At 39.6% G+C, this 15,976-nt stretch overlaps 1 protein-coding gene across 1 annotated transcript; it reads right to left on the bottom strand.

Moving 5' to 3' along the window:
* Window positions 1-1,685: 1,685 nt before the first annotated feature.
* Window positions 1,686-4,198, bottom strand: LOC110958235 (heart- and neural crest derivatives-expressed protein 1). Its single transcript, XM_022204666.2, has 2 exons — window positions 3,443-4,198; window positions 1,686-2,896 (listed from the first exon to the last, which is right to left on the bottom strand). Exons 1-2 carry the CDS (start codon window positions 3,923-3,925, stop codon window positions 2,801-2,803), a joined length of 579 nt encoding a protein of 192 aa, XP_022060358.2. The 5' UTR covers window positions 3,926-4,198; the 3' UTR covers window positions 1,686-2,800.
* Window positions 4,199-15,976: the final 11,778 nt, after the last annotated feature.

The following is a 15,976-nucleotide window of genomic DNA, read 5'->3' as shown; positions in this document are numbered from 1 at the left end:
TTCTCTCACTTTTATTGGCAAAAACTTAAGAACTAAAACGTAAAATCTAACAGAGATGAGTTAAAGAACAAGTTTATTTTATTTCATGATAAATCAGCATGAAAGTATTGGTCATTTCTAACTACATTTTTTTATTTATCATTTATCTGTGTGTCATGATTTCAACTTTAGACCGTGCAGAAATAAATCCTTGAAGGATGGAAAGAAGAAGTACAGGAGCTCTGAGATCTGGATTTAAGGTTTTAAATAATAAGAAATAAATAAACACGAAATCTAAAACGTGTTGAGATTTTCCTGAGATTGCATTGAAAATATAAATAAACATCTTTTACAAAAGTGATGACATTTTAATTACATTTTAACTAAAAATGATCTGGATAGTTTTGAGTTCTAATTAATTTATGTTCAACAAACTGCAGAGTTAAAAGAATTTGTCTTTTCGTTCATAATTAATGTATTTTTACTTAATGAAAATTAAAGCTGACCAAAGAATGAAAAAACTAATAAAAATTCAGCTTTTAATTACAAATTGAAACAGTTTTAACCAATTAGTGCAGAAGTTTAATTTGCACAAAATATGAAACTGATGCAACATTATGAAGTCATTAAAATGAGAGGATTTTAATTAACAGCAGAAAATGAGGTTTTTACATTGATAATTAATTTCAAAGTTAAACTGCTCTAATTTAATGTTTGCATGTTTCTAATTACAGAAATTATGAGCACAAGTTGACAAATTCATGAAAAACTAAATAAAGATTAAGTTTTTATAAACCAATTAAAGTTGAATTTAGTTTGAAACCAACTTGTGCAGAAATGTGTTTAATTTACTCAAAATATGGAGTTTATGCAACATTATGAAGTCAAAGCTGCTCATTAAAATATGATTTAAATTCTTTATTACAGCTCAGGGTTTGAAGTGGATTATTTTTAAAATGAAGTATTTCCACAATATTTAAACACATTTTTAATGTGTGTTCTGCTTGATTATAATAATTAGGAATGAAAGTTCACCTAAAAATGAAATAGAAATTCAGTTATTAAACCAATTTAATTTAATACTCATTTGAATGTAATTTTCAACCAACTTTTGCATAAAGTTTTTATCTTTACGTGTTATCGACTTAATTGCATGAACTTATCTGAAAGTTTTCAAATGAAATGAAAAACTAAAACTGATTTAAAGCTCAGTGCTAAAAGTTTAATTTAATTTCAAACGAACTTCTACAGAAATTTGGGTTGAATTCACTCAAAATATTGAGTTGATTCAACATTAATAAATTAGTATTTTGTTCTAGTTTTTAATATTATATCGGCATATGATTATTAATTTAAAAATCTATTTGCTCCAACTAGGATTTCTAGATGAACATTTTAAGCTCCTAATCATCATAAATATGAACAAAATATTCACATTTTAGATGAAACTTAATTTGTTAAATGAGTGAAATGAAAAAAATGAACCAATAATTTAATGAATGTTTTTAGTTTTAATCCAGCTTTAATTCTAAAATCAACACAAACACATCAGAGTTAAATTTACAGTTTATAAATTAATTTATTTTCTGCAACTAGATATTTAAGAAAACGAAAAACGTCTCAAATGGAAAACAAATCACTAAAATAAAGACAATATTAATAGTAATAATCAGTTAAAGGAGAAATAAAAACACTTTGACCACAGCTAGAGTCTTAAAATAATTCATTTATTTACGGAACTAAATATATAGAACTTCACATCTAACATCTGGAACAATCATAAAACTTTCACCTTTTTTCTCTTGGTTTCGTTTTTTTTTTTGCGTTTTTTTTGCGTTTTTCTGTCGGAGTGAGAAGTTGCTGAACTCTGAAGCGTTTTCTCTCTTTTCATTCTGAGGTAGATTCAGGATTTAGTTTTTCTTTTCTTTTCTCCACCAAAAACAAACTTCAGGAGTTTAATTCTCAGAATAAAATACTGTGACTGCGACAAACCAGCGGCAAGAAAATAAAACAAGAAAACGAACCGTTTCCTCTCAAAAAAGTGTTCCACCGGCCGCGATCTGAGCTCTGTTTTATTATTTAACATGAAAAAGAGAGAAATCAGTTTGGTTGGTTCAATTAAAATCAGAAATCTGCTTCTAGTTTGTTTGGAACTGATTTCATATTTAAAATTAAACCTCAAACACGCTTGATTTGGGAACTTTTCCAAATCTGAAATCCACAATTAATAATTATAAAAAAATAAAATAAAAACCTTTGGGCCTGAATCTGTGAAATAATGAAGGAAAAGAAATGATGAAAAATCTAATTACATGAAGAAAACTTCACTGTTTTCTGATGAAATGAACTGTTAAAAATCCGCATCTCTGCGCAGGAAAAACGAACGAAATGCGGCTTTTAGAGGAAATCAATTCTGCGCCTGAAATATGACTAAAAATAGAAGTTTTCATTTGACTTTTTGCGCCTGAAAGCGGCTTTTTAAATCCCTCCATTGTGATTAAACTTCTTCATTTCGTGCTCGGAGAGAAGCCGGACAACAAACACGTTTTTCAGGGGAGACAGATGTTGCTTTGGCACATCTGGCGCGCAGTCCTGCAGGTTGGAAACATCAGGAAGAAGCAGAAATAGCGCATTTCAAACAGAAGAACAAACCACATGAGGACGAGAAGAAGAAGCAGCAGCGGCGTGTCCAGAAAGCGTCCGCGACCTCTCCGGTGCGTTCAGGGTCGCCCAGTCAGTGGTTTTTATCTCATCTCTTTAACCCAGATCTGAATCCAGAGTCTGTGAGCAGTTTTGGGGGTTTTTCATTTAGTTTTTGTCTTCACTGGTTGAGCTCCAGAGCCCAGACCTGCTGCGGCCACCCGGTCCGACCCTTCGCCTTCTTCTCGGCTCCTAAAGGCTCGTGCAGGCCGTCGGTCTGTGGAGGAGGGGAGGGGGAGGAAGGCACAACAGCGACAAAATGTGACGATCTCCGCCAAAAAATGTGCACGTCTGATGACGCAAGCAGGGCTGTGACATCACGAGCGAAAATAATTCAGCAAACATGCCCTCAAAATGAGGCGGAATTATTTTTTTTAAAAAAGAATCTGAAATAAAAGCTCAATCTGCTCCTGGATGTAAAATAAACATAAAACTAAACACTCACATTTCTGGAATTAGCTGGTTTTGAATATTTTCAGCTGTTTTTAGAAAAATAATGCGGCTAATCTCTGTGTGTGTGTGAAGATTTAACCTTTAAATTCCATGAAAATAACTTAAATTGTTGTTCAAAGCTGCCAAAAATAGAATGAAATCTAATAGAGTCGATCCTTGTTGGGTAAAAATCTAATTTAAAATGTTCCTGTCGGATTATAACTCAGAAAGAAAAACTAAAACTGATCAAATCGGAGCTTCTAGTTGGTTTTTGTTTCTAATCTCCACTAACGTTGCATTTAACGGAGCGTCCCGCAGCCTCCTGACTTACCAGCAGCTCCCGCTTCCTTTTCAAATCCCGGTTTTCAAATTTCTTAATCTCGGCCTTAAAGCCTTCAGTCTCTCCGGAGTCTTTGGCCAGCACGTCCATCAGATACGCGATGTAACTCGTCGCCAGACGTAAAGTTTTGATTTTGGACAGCTTGGTGTCCGCCGGGACGTTGGGGATGCACTCCCGCAGCTCTGCGAACGCCGTGTTGATGCTCTCCGTCCTGCGGCGCTCCTTCTTCGGCCCCGACGCCCTCCGCTTCCCCATCCCGGCCTGCAGCCCGTCCAGCCGGCCTTCGTGCGTCGCTCCCTGCGCGCCGAGCTCCGCGGCCGGGTAGGGCGCCTGGATCTGGAAGTCCGGGGGCACCTCGCCGTGGTTGACCACCCAGCTCTGGAAGTAGGGCGCGTCCTGGTGGCACCGCTGGACGAACGGGAAGGGCTCGTGCATCAGGTGGTGGTGATGCTGGTAGCCCCCGATGAGGTTCATGCTGAGCCGGACTGCAGATGTGCTCGCTTGCCGCGTTTTTCCTCGGTGTCTCTGCGGCCTCAAGACCCAAATCTGTGTCCGGATCTCATCAGAGCCGCAGCGGCGTCATCCCGGTAGAACGGCCGAGGCGCAGCAGGCCGCAGGAAGAAGAAGAAGAGGAAAAAGCAATGTTTGTAAATCCAAAGAGCAGGACTGGGCTCCGCTCGGTTCTCCCCGAAGAGGCAGCTCTGGTCTGCCCGAGAAATTTGACCCCGGAGAAGGTGTGAGGCTCCAGGTTTATAAGGCCTGGATGTGAGCGTGCAGAGGAGGCAGCCAATGGAGGGGATGGGAGGAGAGTCTGGAGAGGTTTGGAATAACATGGTGCCATAATGTGGAGGCACGGAGCAAATATCAGAGTGTGAGAGGAGAAAGTGGTTTAAGGCTCTGCTTTTATTACAAATACACACAAAAAACTCTTAGTTGTTTATTTTGGTGGCATTTGAGGTCCTTTTTTCAGTCTTGGAGAGGTTTTACGCACTGATTTTACGCACCATCTGTCAGAATAGAGCCGTTTAAACAGCTGTAAGGTCAATGACAGAAATAACGATGTGTGTAATTATTGTGCTTATTAACTGGAGGATGATGTGTTTGAAGCTGGACTTTACGGATCCTGATAGAGAGGGTTTAAAGAAGCGCACATGAATTTGAAAAAGACCAGGAGGAAATATTTAACAAATCAGATTCAGCTGAAGAATTCTGCTGTTGGTTAAAGTAGAATAAAAGCTTTTATCCTGTGACCTTGAAATAAAAAAATATACTATTTTCGAAACATCAGAGAACGATAATCAGAATTTAGTTTGGTCATCACGTTAAATGATCTGAAAATATCAAGTTATATGTTGTTTTTCACCTCAGATGCTTGGATTTTTCACGCGTAAAATGTCATTTTGTGCGTAAAACTGAACCAATTAGAGCAGAGAGTAATAATCAGAATTTGGTTTTTAATTGAACAGTCTGAGCTTTATTTCACTCATTTTTAAATCAGTATGTTGCATCCATCTGAAAATATCAAATAGTTTGTCATTTCTTCACCTCAGACGTTTGGATTTTTCTCGCGTAATCGTTCATTTTGTGCGTAAAACTGAACCAGTCCGATCAGATAAGAGGGTAACGGTCAGAATTTGGTTTGGACTGAACAACCAGCTCATTAATTCATCTGAAAATATCAAGTCATTTGTCGTTTTATTCGCGCGTAATCGTTCATTTTGTGCGTAAAACTGGACCTATATTCTCACATCCAGCTCTGCTTTTTCCAGTAACCACAGGAGCAGAGTGATGGATCATTTGCTGCTTTTGGGACACATTCGCGGCCCGTTGTCATCGTCATACCTCGGCAGTATAAGGGAAGAAAAGGGCCCCGGTTTTTATCTGCGCGTTAATTCCTCGCGCGCTAAACACGTCCTCTTATCGCCATCGCCCGAAAAACATTATCCCATTACATCGCATGACCTTGACGCTATTTAGAAACCATTTACGGCGGCGTCTTATCTAAATACAGCCATAAATCAGGAGGTGTCAGCCTCCAGCGGGGCCGCACGGATTCCATAAAAGCTCTCCTGGTCTGCTCACTGTTTACAGCAGCGCTCTGCCGCATATTTCACCGTCCAGCCGCGCACCGATAAATAATCATCAGTCACAACTTTATGTCCCTGATTTCACACGAACGCAGTCTGCTAGGAGAATATCCCCCCTTTCAGCGTCTTATCTGCTGGACTTTCTGCTTTTATGACTCTAAAAATTCACATTTAAGAGTTAAAAATGAAAGAAAATTAAAAACTGCCATGCGTAAAAATGAGGTTAAACGTTGTTTTCACACCATTAGTTAAAAAAAGCACATTTTAGCTGTTTTCTACAGAAGATTAAAAAAAAAAATCAAACTGAAACAATGTGAAGAAAAAACACCCAAATTAATAAAAAACTGAATTATTGGACCGACTTAAACTCAGTTAAATAAACTTTAACTCAGAGTCACATTAAAGCTGTTTGTTTTGGATCAAGTTGCTTCATTTTAAGGAGTTTTTCGTTTTTTCCAACATTTTTTTCAGTGTTTGTTTTGTCCAAATTCAAAAAATTTTATATGTTTTTATTTTATACTCTTTCATTTTACTTGAAGAACATTTTAATTGCAGGAAAACGACTCCAGAGGAGCAGAAAACTGAATTTAAAGTTGAATTTCAAAATGATTGAATCCACAGAATTAAAACATAAAATAGAAAAAGAAGCAGAAAGATAACAGAGAATTAATTCAGCTATGGATTCAGTAACGTTTTTTACAGTGTACAGAAATAGAGTGATTAATTGATAACAGATTAATCGATAACTGATTGATAGATAATCTCCAAAACACGTCATTTATGCTGAACTGGAATGAAGAAAAGTGAATAAAATATGCATGTGCAAAAAAACTACAGTAGAAGATTAAAAAATCCAACAGAACTTGAAATTTTTTTTTGAATAATATTGGTTTTTGTAATGTTCTATTTTGGTTTCCTGAATGTTCTTTTCAAAGGCAGGATAACGTTCTATAGAGAAGTTCTAAAAGCTTTGTTCAAGCATTTACATTTTGTAGGAATGTTTGAAAGAACGTTTTATAATGCGTTCTTCGACAACCTCCCTAGAACGTCCTCAGAACATTGCTGCATGAATGTTCCACCTTAGCTAGCACATCGTAGTACAGGAACTGACTTTGAGAACTTTCTTCCTTTATTATTATGGATCATGTAACAAAGTAGGAATGTTTGATAGAAGAACATTCTACGATGCGTTCTTCGACAGCATCCCCAGAACGTCCTGGGAACATTGTCGCCAGAATGTTCCACCTTTGTTAGCATATAGCAGGAGAACGTTACAAATACAAATAGAACTTTAAAATATTTAGAATAAGATAGGTTCTAGTAATGTTTTCTTGTAGTTTCCAGAATGTTCTTTTTAAAGGCAACGTTCTCTAGAGAAGTTCTAAAAGCGTTTTTCCTCGCATTTGCCAAGTGTTGCATAGAAAATGTTTTTCTTCAAGTCCGTTCTCAAATGTGCTCCTTTGACAACACACCCGTGGAACACTGCAGCCAGAATGTTCCACCTTCGTTAACACATCTTAGTACAGGAACTTACTTTGAGAACGTTCCTTCTTTGTTATCATGGAATACGTACGAAATACCTCCGACATCCTCTAAATGTTAAAACATTCCATCTTGGTTCTCTCTTAACCTCAGGGGAACGTCACATTGTAAGAACTGTCTAATGTAGGTTCTACTGATGTTTACTTTTAGTTTCCAGACTGTGCTTTTTAAAGGCAGGACCAAGTTCTCTAGGGAAGTTCTAAAAGCATTTTTCAAGGATTTGTCTTGAGAATGTCTTTCTCCAGTCATGTAACATCGTAGGAATGTTTTATAGAAGGACGTTCTACAATACGTTCCCTCAACAACATCCCTAGAACGTCCTCAGAACACTGCAGCAGGAATGTTCCACTTTCATCGCAATCCAGGAACTTGCCTTGAGAACGTTCCTTATTTGTTACGATGGAACGTAATCTGATGAAATCCCCCCGAACATCGTCTGAATATTGTAACATTCTATATTAGTTCTGTTTTAACCTCACAGGAACGTCACATTGTAAGAACTGTCTAACTTGGGTTCTAATCACTTTTACTTTCCAGAACGTTCTTTGTAAAGGCAGGACAACGTTCTCTTGGGAAGTGTAAAAGCATTTTTAAAGCATTTGTCAAATGCTGCATTGAGAACATCTTTCTCCAGTCATGGAATATCGTTGGAATGTTTTATAGACGAACGTTCTATAATACGTTCCTTCAACAATGTCCTTGGAACATTACAGTCAGAATGTTCCACCTTTGTTAATACACCGCAACACAGAAACTTCCCTTGAGAACGTTCTTCCTTTATTATTATGGATCATGTTATATCGTAGGAATGTTTTACGTTCTAAGGACGTTTAAGAATGTTCTATAATACGTTCCCTCGACAACATCCTCGGAACATTACAGTCAGAATGTTCCACCTCAGTCAATATGTCTTAGAACAGAAACTTGCTTTACGAATGTGCCCGACAAAATCCCCCAAACATCCTCTGAATGTTAAAACGTTCTGTCTTGGTTCCGTTTGAACTGTCTAACGTAGGTTCTGCTTAGTTTCCGGAAAGTTCTTTTTGAAGGCTGGACAACGTTCTCTAGAGAAGTTCTAAAAGCATTTTTCAAGGATTTACATCTTTCTCCAGTCATGCAACATCGTAGGAATGGTTTATAGAAGAACGTTCTATGATACTTTCCCTCGACAACCTCCCTAGAACATCCGCAGAACATTGCAGCCAGAATGTTCCACCTTTGTTACCACATCGTAGTAGAAGTTTAAAATCAATTAGAACTGAAAACCTCACTGGAACCTGTCATTCTAAAGAATCTTAGTTTCCAGAATGTTCTTTTTAAAGGCAGAAGGTTCTCCAGAGAAGTTCTGAAAAAGTTTTTCGAGCATTTGCTGAATGTTGCATTGAGAACGTCTTCCTGCAAACAGAGGAACGTTCTATGATACGTTCCTCGACAACTTTCCCAGAACGCCCTCGGACCGTTGCAGCCAGAACGTTCCTCTTTTGTTATTATGGAACGTAATCTGATGAAATCCTGCAAACATCCTCTGAATGTTAAAACGTTCTATCTTGGTTCCGTATTAACCTCAGAGGAACATCACATCTTTTTTCTGTGCTTTTAGAGATAATTTAACAAAACATAGGCATCACATGCGCTTAAAAACTAGAGATTAAAATAGAACTTAAACATATTTAGAACCCTCAAAGTTTTCTGTTGCTGAATTTACCAGGTTCCTCAGTGCTCTGCCTTTAGAACCACTAAATAACAACACGTTGATCTGAATTTAGATGCACTTTGGTTTTAAATCAGCTGTTTCTGACACTTTTCCCTTCGTTCTTTTGTTCTTTTCTTTAAAACCGAAACAGCAGCACGAAGGACAAACCCTCCGGTCGCGCTTTATTTCTGTGTACACGACGTTTCTTTATTTTCCTGCGAGTCGGTTCTCCCGTTCTCCTGTTCTCTGTCCCGTCTGCTGTCAGCATGAGGAACACCATGCGGCCTGCAGAAAGAAAACCTGACACTGTTGATTAAGACGTCCACTGCACAGAGATGAAATACAACCCTGCAGAACGGCCTCCCCCTCCCGCCCCGTTCCTCCGTCACGTTCCTTCTCTCTGCGTCTCAGACCTTTAACCAGAACCGTTCCTCCGTTTGGTGCTGTTCTTTCTGTTCTTTACTATCACTGCAGGTGCTGAAAGACCTCAGCAGCTCTAATAGTCTCCTCATAGTTTGCTTTCAACTCCACCCGGCAGCCGGAGAACGTTCCCACAGCACCGCTACCGACCAGTTCTAATGATTTTTTAAACAAAACCTCATAATCACATGTTCAGAGAACCTTCTGCGAACATTTTCATCTCTGGTAATGTTCCTGTGAAGTTAAAATAATGATTTAACACCAACACTTAGAGATCATATTCTAAGATAGTAAACGAGGAACGTTCTCAAACCAACATTCAGTTTTCCAGATGTTATCAAGGCCTCAGATGACAGAACCTTTTTAGACGGAACATTTTATAAAGTTCCTTTAATGTCATAAAAGATGGAACATTCTGTCTGCAGTGTTCTATAGATATTTTGATTTGTTGTTGAGGAACACATTTTATGTCATAGAACGTAGAATAACAAAGGAAGAACATTCAAACCAAGATTCAAATAAAAAAAAATGTTATCTAGAATGTAGATGACAGAACGTTCTTTATAAGACATTTCTAAGGAAACACATTATAGAACGTTCTTCGATAACAAAGGAGGAACATTCTCAAACCAACATTCAGTTTTCCAGATGTTATCAAGGCCTCAGATGACAGAACCTTTTTTAGACGGAACATTTTATAAAGTTCCTGTAATGTGACATGTTAAAAGTGGAACAATTTGAGTTGTTGTTGAGGAAACACATTATAGAACGTTACAGAACGCAGAATGACAAAGGAAGAACATTCAAACCAAGATTCAAAAAATGTTACAGAGAACTCAGATGACAGAATGTTCTGCGTGAAACGGCAGATAGAACCTTGTTTAGACGAAACATTTAATAAAGTACCTGTAATGTGATAAAAGGTGGAACATTCATGTTCTGCAGATGTTTTGATTTGTTGCTGAGGTAGCACATCATGGAGCGTTCTTCTGCAAAGTTCTATCAAAACAAAGGAGGCCTTGGATGACAGAACGTTTGTTAGAACGTTCCTGTAATGTGATATCATAAAAGTGGAACATTTTGAACATTATAGAACGTTATCTATAAAACATTCCCACAATGTGATAACAAAGGAAGAACATTCAAAGCAAAATTCAAAAAATGTGACAGAGAACTCAGATGACAGATCGTTGTTTATAAGACGTTGCTAAGGAAACGCATTATAGAACGTCCTTCGATAACAAAGGAGGAACGTTCTGAAACCAACATTCAGCTTTCCAGATGTTATCGAGGCCTCACATTGTTAGGTAATGTTCCTTTAATCTGATAAATTAACAAAGGTGGAACATTCTGTCTGCAGTGTTTTGAGGATGTTTATGTGGGAACACATTATAGAACGTTCTTCAGTATAACGGAACCACAATGATACAAACAAAAGATGCTCTCAATGCAACATTTAGAAAAAAAACGTTTTCCAGATGTTACTGAGTCTTTAGATGACGGAACCTTTTTTATATGGAACATTTTCTAACATTCCTGTAATCTGATATATTAAAAGTAGAACGTTTTGACCTGTTATTGAGGGAACACCTTATAGGAAGTTCTTCAGCAATATTCTGTGATGACAAAAGACCATTCGAACCAAGATTCAAAAAATGTTTTCAAAATGTTATAGAGAACTCTGATGACAGAACGTTCTTCATGAAACGTTGCTGAAGAAATGCTTTACAGAACGTTCTCAAACCAACATTCATAATGTTTTTTTCCAGATGATTTTTTGTACAGAACGTTTAATAACGTTCCTGTAATTTGATATTAAGGTGGAACATTTTGATGCAGTGAGAGAACACATTATAGAACGTTCTTCTACAAGGTTTTAAACATCATTTGAATTTAATTTTCTGTAACGTTGTGGCAATGTTCCCCAACCGCTGACGTCTTAGTTCACTTCGAACCTCACTGAAACATTATTTGAAATGATAAATGTTCTTAAATGTTCTTTAAACATGAATTTGAAGCTTTAAACATCATCAGAACCTAGCTAACGTTGGGGGAACGTTCCCCGGTCTCCCTGCTGCTGTTTGTCCAGAGGGAACATCCTAAATAGGTCATGAGGAACCATCCTGTCGCTGTTATGAATTCTCCTCATAATTGTTTGTGTTCTTCAGGAGAACTGCTTCCCTCCTCTTCAGACTGCTTACCAGAGACTCCACTTTTCAAACAAACACTGATTCAGAGGCTCAGTATGGAAAACGCTACTGAGCGCGCTCAGTGTGGAAAAGGCTACTGAGCGCGCTCAGTGCAGAATATCTTCCTGCCTCTGGCATCCATCGAACCTAATTAACCCGGCGGGTCCAATTAGAGCAGACGGCTCCTCCTGGTTCTGGGAAACAAACTGGGTCAGTTTGAAAAGCTCCAATAATCACTTTTATTTCACTCACTTCTGATTTTTAGCTCCAAAGTTCAGCTTTTCTGGTCAAATTTTACATTTTCTACCCAAAAGAAGGTTTTCCTCAAACTTGTCATGGTTCTGTTGCTTTATTATATATATTTTAGATATGTAACAATATATATCATAGATTTATTATTTCTTGTTACATAAAAATTGCTACATATAAAATAATACACACACACACATATATATATATGTGTGTATATATGTGTGTGTATATATATATATATACACATATATATACACACACACATATATATATATATATGTACATATATATATATATATACATATATATGCCGGGCTTTGCAAAAGTTCTGTTACACTCTGTTTCATGATCTTTAGAGACATTTACATGTCAGAGTGAAAAATTCCATTTAACAAACTGAAAGTTCTACCTTATAGGCAGGTGTCATTAATACAAATTTGTTCTCCGGTGAAGTTGTATCAAGATGGAAGTCAGAAGAGTTGAGATATCTGCTCTCCTTCGTGCTGGCCACAACAAGTCTGACAGAGCCAAACAGCTGAACATCAGCTGGATGACCATCCACAGAGTAGCGGAGAGGCTCAAGAATGGTGAAGACCTGAAAGATCGACCACAATCAGGCAGACCTCGAGTTGTCAAGCGTTGGGTGGTGAGAAAGGCCTTTCAAAGCAATTCGACAATAAAAATGACTGCGTTCGCAAAGATAAAGAAGATCTCAGTGGCCACAGTGTCCAGGGCTGCCAAGGAGGAAGGTGACAAGAGCTTAAGGCGTGTACCAAGGCCTCTGCTAACCAACCGTATGCGAGAACAACGCCAGGAGCGTAGTCGTCACCTTCTTAACGACTTGAAGAACCATGGCAATCAAGTTCTGATTTTTCTGATGAAAAAACCTTCACAGTCGATCCAGTCATCAATAAGCAGAACGATCGTGTGGTCAGCTTTGGCCAGAATGTCTCCACAGTCTGATACGTGTCTGCGACCAAGCACCCAGCCTCTGTGATGATGCTCGGCGTTGAGGCTTCAAATGGTGAGAAAATGCCACCCGTATGGTTCAAGATTGGCTACAGACTCAACGCAGCTGACTACAGGGACATCTTGGCCACAAAAGTCCTGCCGTGGGTGAAAAAGATCACAAAGAAGGGAGACTATGTCTTCCAGCAGGATGGTGCACCAGCCCACACTGCCAAGGTTGTGCAAGAGTGGTTAGGGTCCACCATGAGTTTCTGGCCGAAGGACATGTGGACACTGCAGTCACCTGACCTCAACCCCCTCGACTACAGCTTGTGGGTGCACATTGAGGGTAAGGCCTGCAAGGTCTGTCACAGTAGTGTTGAGGAGTTCAAGACTTCCGGCAACCATGTGTGGGCAGGAAAAAAGAAGGACTGTGTCCGCAAGGTGTGCACAGCCTTCAGGTCTTGTCTGGAGCATGTGATTGCAGCCGAGGGTGGCCACATTTCTGATTAATATTATCATTAACACATATATTGAAATATTTGGAAAATAAAAAATTAACTTATTGTACCAAAAAATCTTTGTGTTCATTTTTGTGAATGTCTCAACAAATGTAAAGGTCCTGTCACACTCTAGTGTATAGAGCCAACGTATGAGGAGCGTATGGACTTTTTGGGCATATGCTGACATACGCTGAAACACGCTAGGGGTACACTGGAATACGTTTCTAGTACGCCGGAGTACGTCGGTGTACGCTGATGTATGCTGACAGCCAAAAATTTTTTGAACATGCACAAAAATTTTCAGCGTATGCCGACGTATGAATTTTACGCTCCTCATACGTTCCTCATACGCTGAACACACTAGAGGTATGCTGAAGGTACATTACTCATACGGCAAGTACGGTTCTCATACGTTGAAATTGAGTGGGTCAGGAAACCTAGCGTTAGAGGAGCGTATAATGAACGTGTGTCTGACGTGTGTCTAATGAATGGCTAACGTTATGATGGTAGTTCTAACCACAGTCTAACGTACTCAACTTATGCCTAACGTGTTCTGAGCGTACAGCCAACTTATCCCATGCGTATTACATGCGTATTTCCAGCGTATGGGGTATATAAAGTCTCACATTTCCAAATCTGTATCAGTTTGTACCAGCAGTTCAGAGATGGAGGTTGCTGTGCTGCAACATCACCAAGATTTGTTACAGTTGGCAGTTGAGTATGCTAGACACAGAAGAAGAAGGCGTAGAATGAGACGTGCAATCTGGGTGAAACCTTGGCTTGGAAGGCGGCGTCAATTTGGCCTTTATGACCAGCTTATGGTTGGATCGAGAAATGAAGATCAGAGAGCCTTCAGGAACTTCCTACGCATGCCTCCAGAAATGTATGATGAACTGCTGGACAGGGTTGGTCCCAACATCACCAGCTGTGTACGCTCATCATACGTGTGGCTGGCGTTCCGCATACGTTTCTCATACGTCGGAGGTACGCTGATATACGTTACTCATACGTCGGTATACGTCCAACTCAAATACACATCACATCACATACGCTCACATACACTATGCGTACACTACTCATACGCTGACGGTACGCTAGGCTCACGTTACTCTAACGGTCATTAACTGAAAATCGACCTCATACGCTGAAAAGTTATGCGTATAAACAATTTTTCGAAATATTTGATACGTTCCTCAGACGCTGGCTCTATACGCTAGAGTGTGACAGGGCCCTAACAGAACTTTTGCAAAGCCCGGTATATATATATATGTATATACACTGCTCAAAAAAAGCTAAAGGACCACTTTTTAATCTAAATATTGCATCAAATCAGTGAAACATGTGGGATACTGATCTGGTCAAGTAAGTAACTGAGGGGCTTTTTAGTCAGTTTCAGCTGCTTTGGTCTTCATGCTTTGGTAACAATGAGACAACCCCCAAAACAGGAATGAGTTTACAGGTGAAGGTCACTGACATTTTATTCCTTCCTAATATTGTCTGACTGTTTTTCACTAGTTTTGCATTTGGCTAGGGTCAGAGTCACTTCTGGTAGCATGAGGCGATACCTGGACCCTACAGAGGTTCCACAGACAGTCCAACTCCTCCAGGATGGCACATCAATGCGTGCCATTACCAGAAGGTTTGCTGTGTTTCCCAGCACATTCTCAAGAGCATGGAGGAGATTCCAGGAGACAGGCAGTTAGTCTGGGAGAGCTGGACAGGACTGTAGAAGGTCCTCAACCCATCAGCAGGACAGATATCTGCTCCTTTGTGCAAGGAGGACCAGGATGAGCACTGCAATAGCTCTACAAAATGAGCTCCAGCACTGGTGTGAATGTCTCTGATCAAACAATCAGAAAGAGATGTAATGAGAGTGGTCTGAGGGCCCAGCGTCCTCTAGTGGGCCCTGTGCTCGCTGACTGGCACCGTGGAGCTCGGCTGGCAACACAGGAATTTGCAGGTCCACCACTGGTGCCCTGTGCTTTTCACAGATGAGAGCAGGTTCACCCTGAGCACATGTGACAGACATGAAAGGGTCTGGAGAAGCCGTGGAGAACGTTATGCTGCCTGTAACATTGTTCAGCGTGACCGGTTTGGTGGTGGGTCAGTGATGGTGTGGGGAGGCATATCCATGGAGGGACACACAGACCTCTACAGGCAGGACAATGGCATTCTGACTGCCTTTAGGTGTCAGGATGAAATCCTTTGACCCATTGTCAGACCCTACATTGGTGCAGTGGTCCTGGATTCCTTCTGGTGCACGACAAAGCCCAGTCTTATGTGGTAAGAGAACTCATGCAGTTCCTGGAGGATGCAGGAACTGATACCATTAGCTGGCCCCCATGCTCACCTGACCTGAATCCAAAAGAACACCTTTGGAACATTATGTTTTGTTCCATCAGACACCATCAGGTTGCTCCTCAGGCTGTCCAGGAGCTCAGTGATGCCCTGGTCCAGTTCTGGGAGGAGATACCCCAGGACACCATCTGTCGTCTCATTCAGAGCTTGTCCCGACATCGTCAGTCACGCATACAAGCACATGGAGGCCATACAAACTACTCAGTACCATTTTGAGTTGCTGCCAAGGAATTTCAGCAAGATGGACCAGCCTGCCACATCAGTTTTTCACTTTGATTTTGGGGTGTCTTGAATTTAGACCTCCTGAGGGGTTGATAATTTTCATTCCCATCAAACAATGTAGCATCTTTTCATTCCTAACACATTATCCAGTCCATATCAATGCTAATATCCAGTTTGTTTTTCCCCCGCATTGAAATATGATGTATTTTCAAAGTGTTCCTTTAATTTTTTGAGCAGTGTATATATATATTAGGGGTGTAACAGTTCACGTGGTTGTATGCAACCGTTTCGGTACGGCATGTTCGGTTCGG

The sequence above is a fragment of the Acanthochromis polyacanthus genome, chromosome 17 (assembly GCF_021347895.1).
Source record: "Acanthochromis polyacanthus isolate Apoly-LR-REF ecotype Palm Island chromosome 17, KAUST_Apoly_ChrSc, whole genome shotgun sequence".
Taxonomy (NCBI): Eukaryota; Metazoa; Chordata; class Actinopteri; family Pomacentridae; genus Acanthochromis; species Acanthochromis polyacanthus.
The sequence above is the reverse complement of the archived record's forward strand: the minus strand, read 5'-3'. Positions and strand labels throughout refer to the sequence as shown.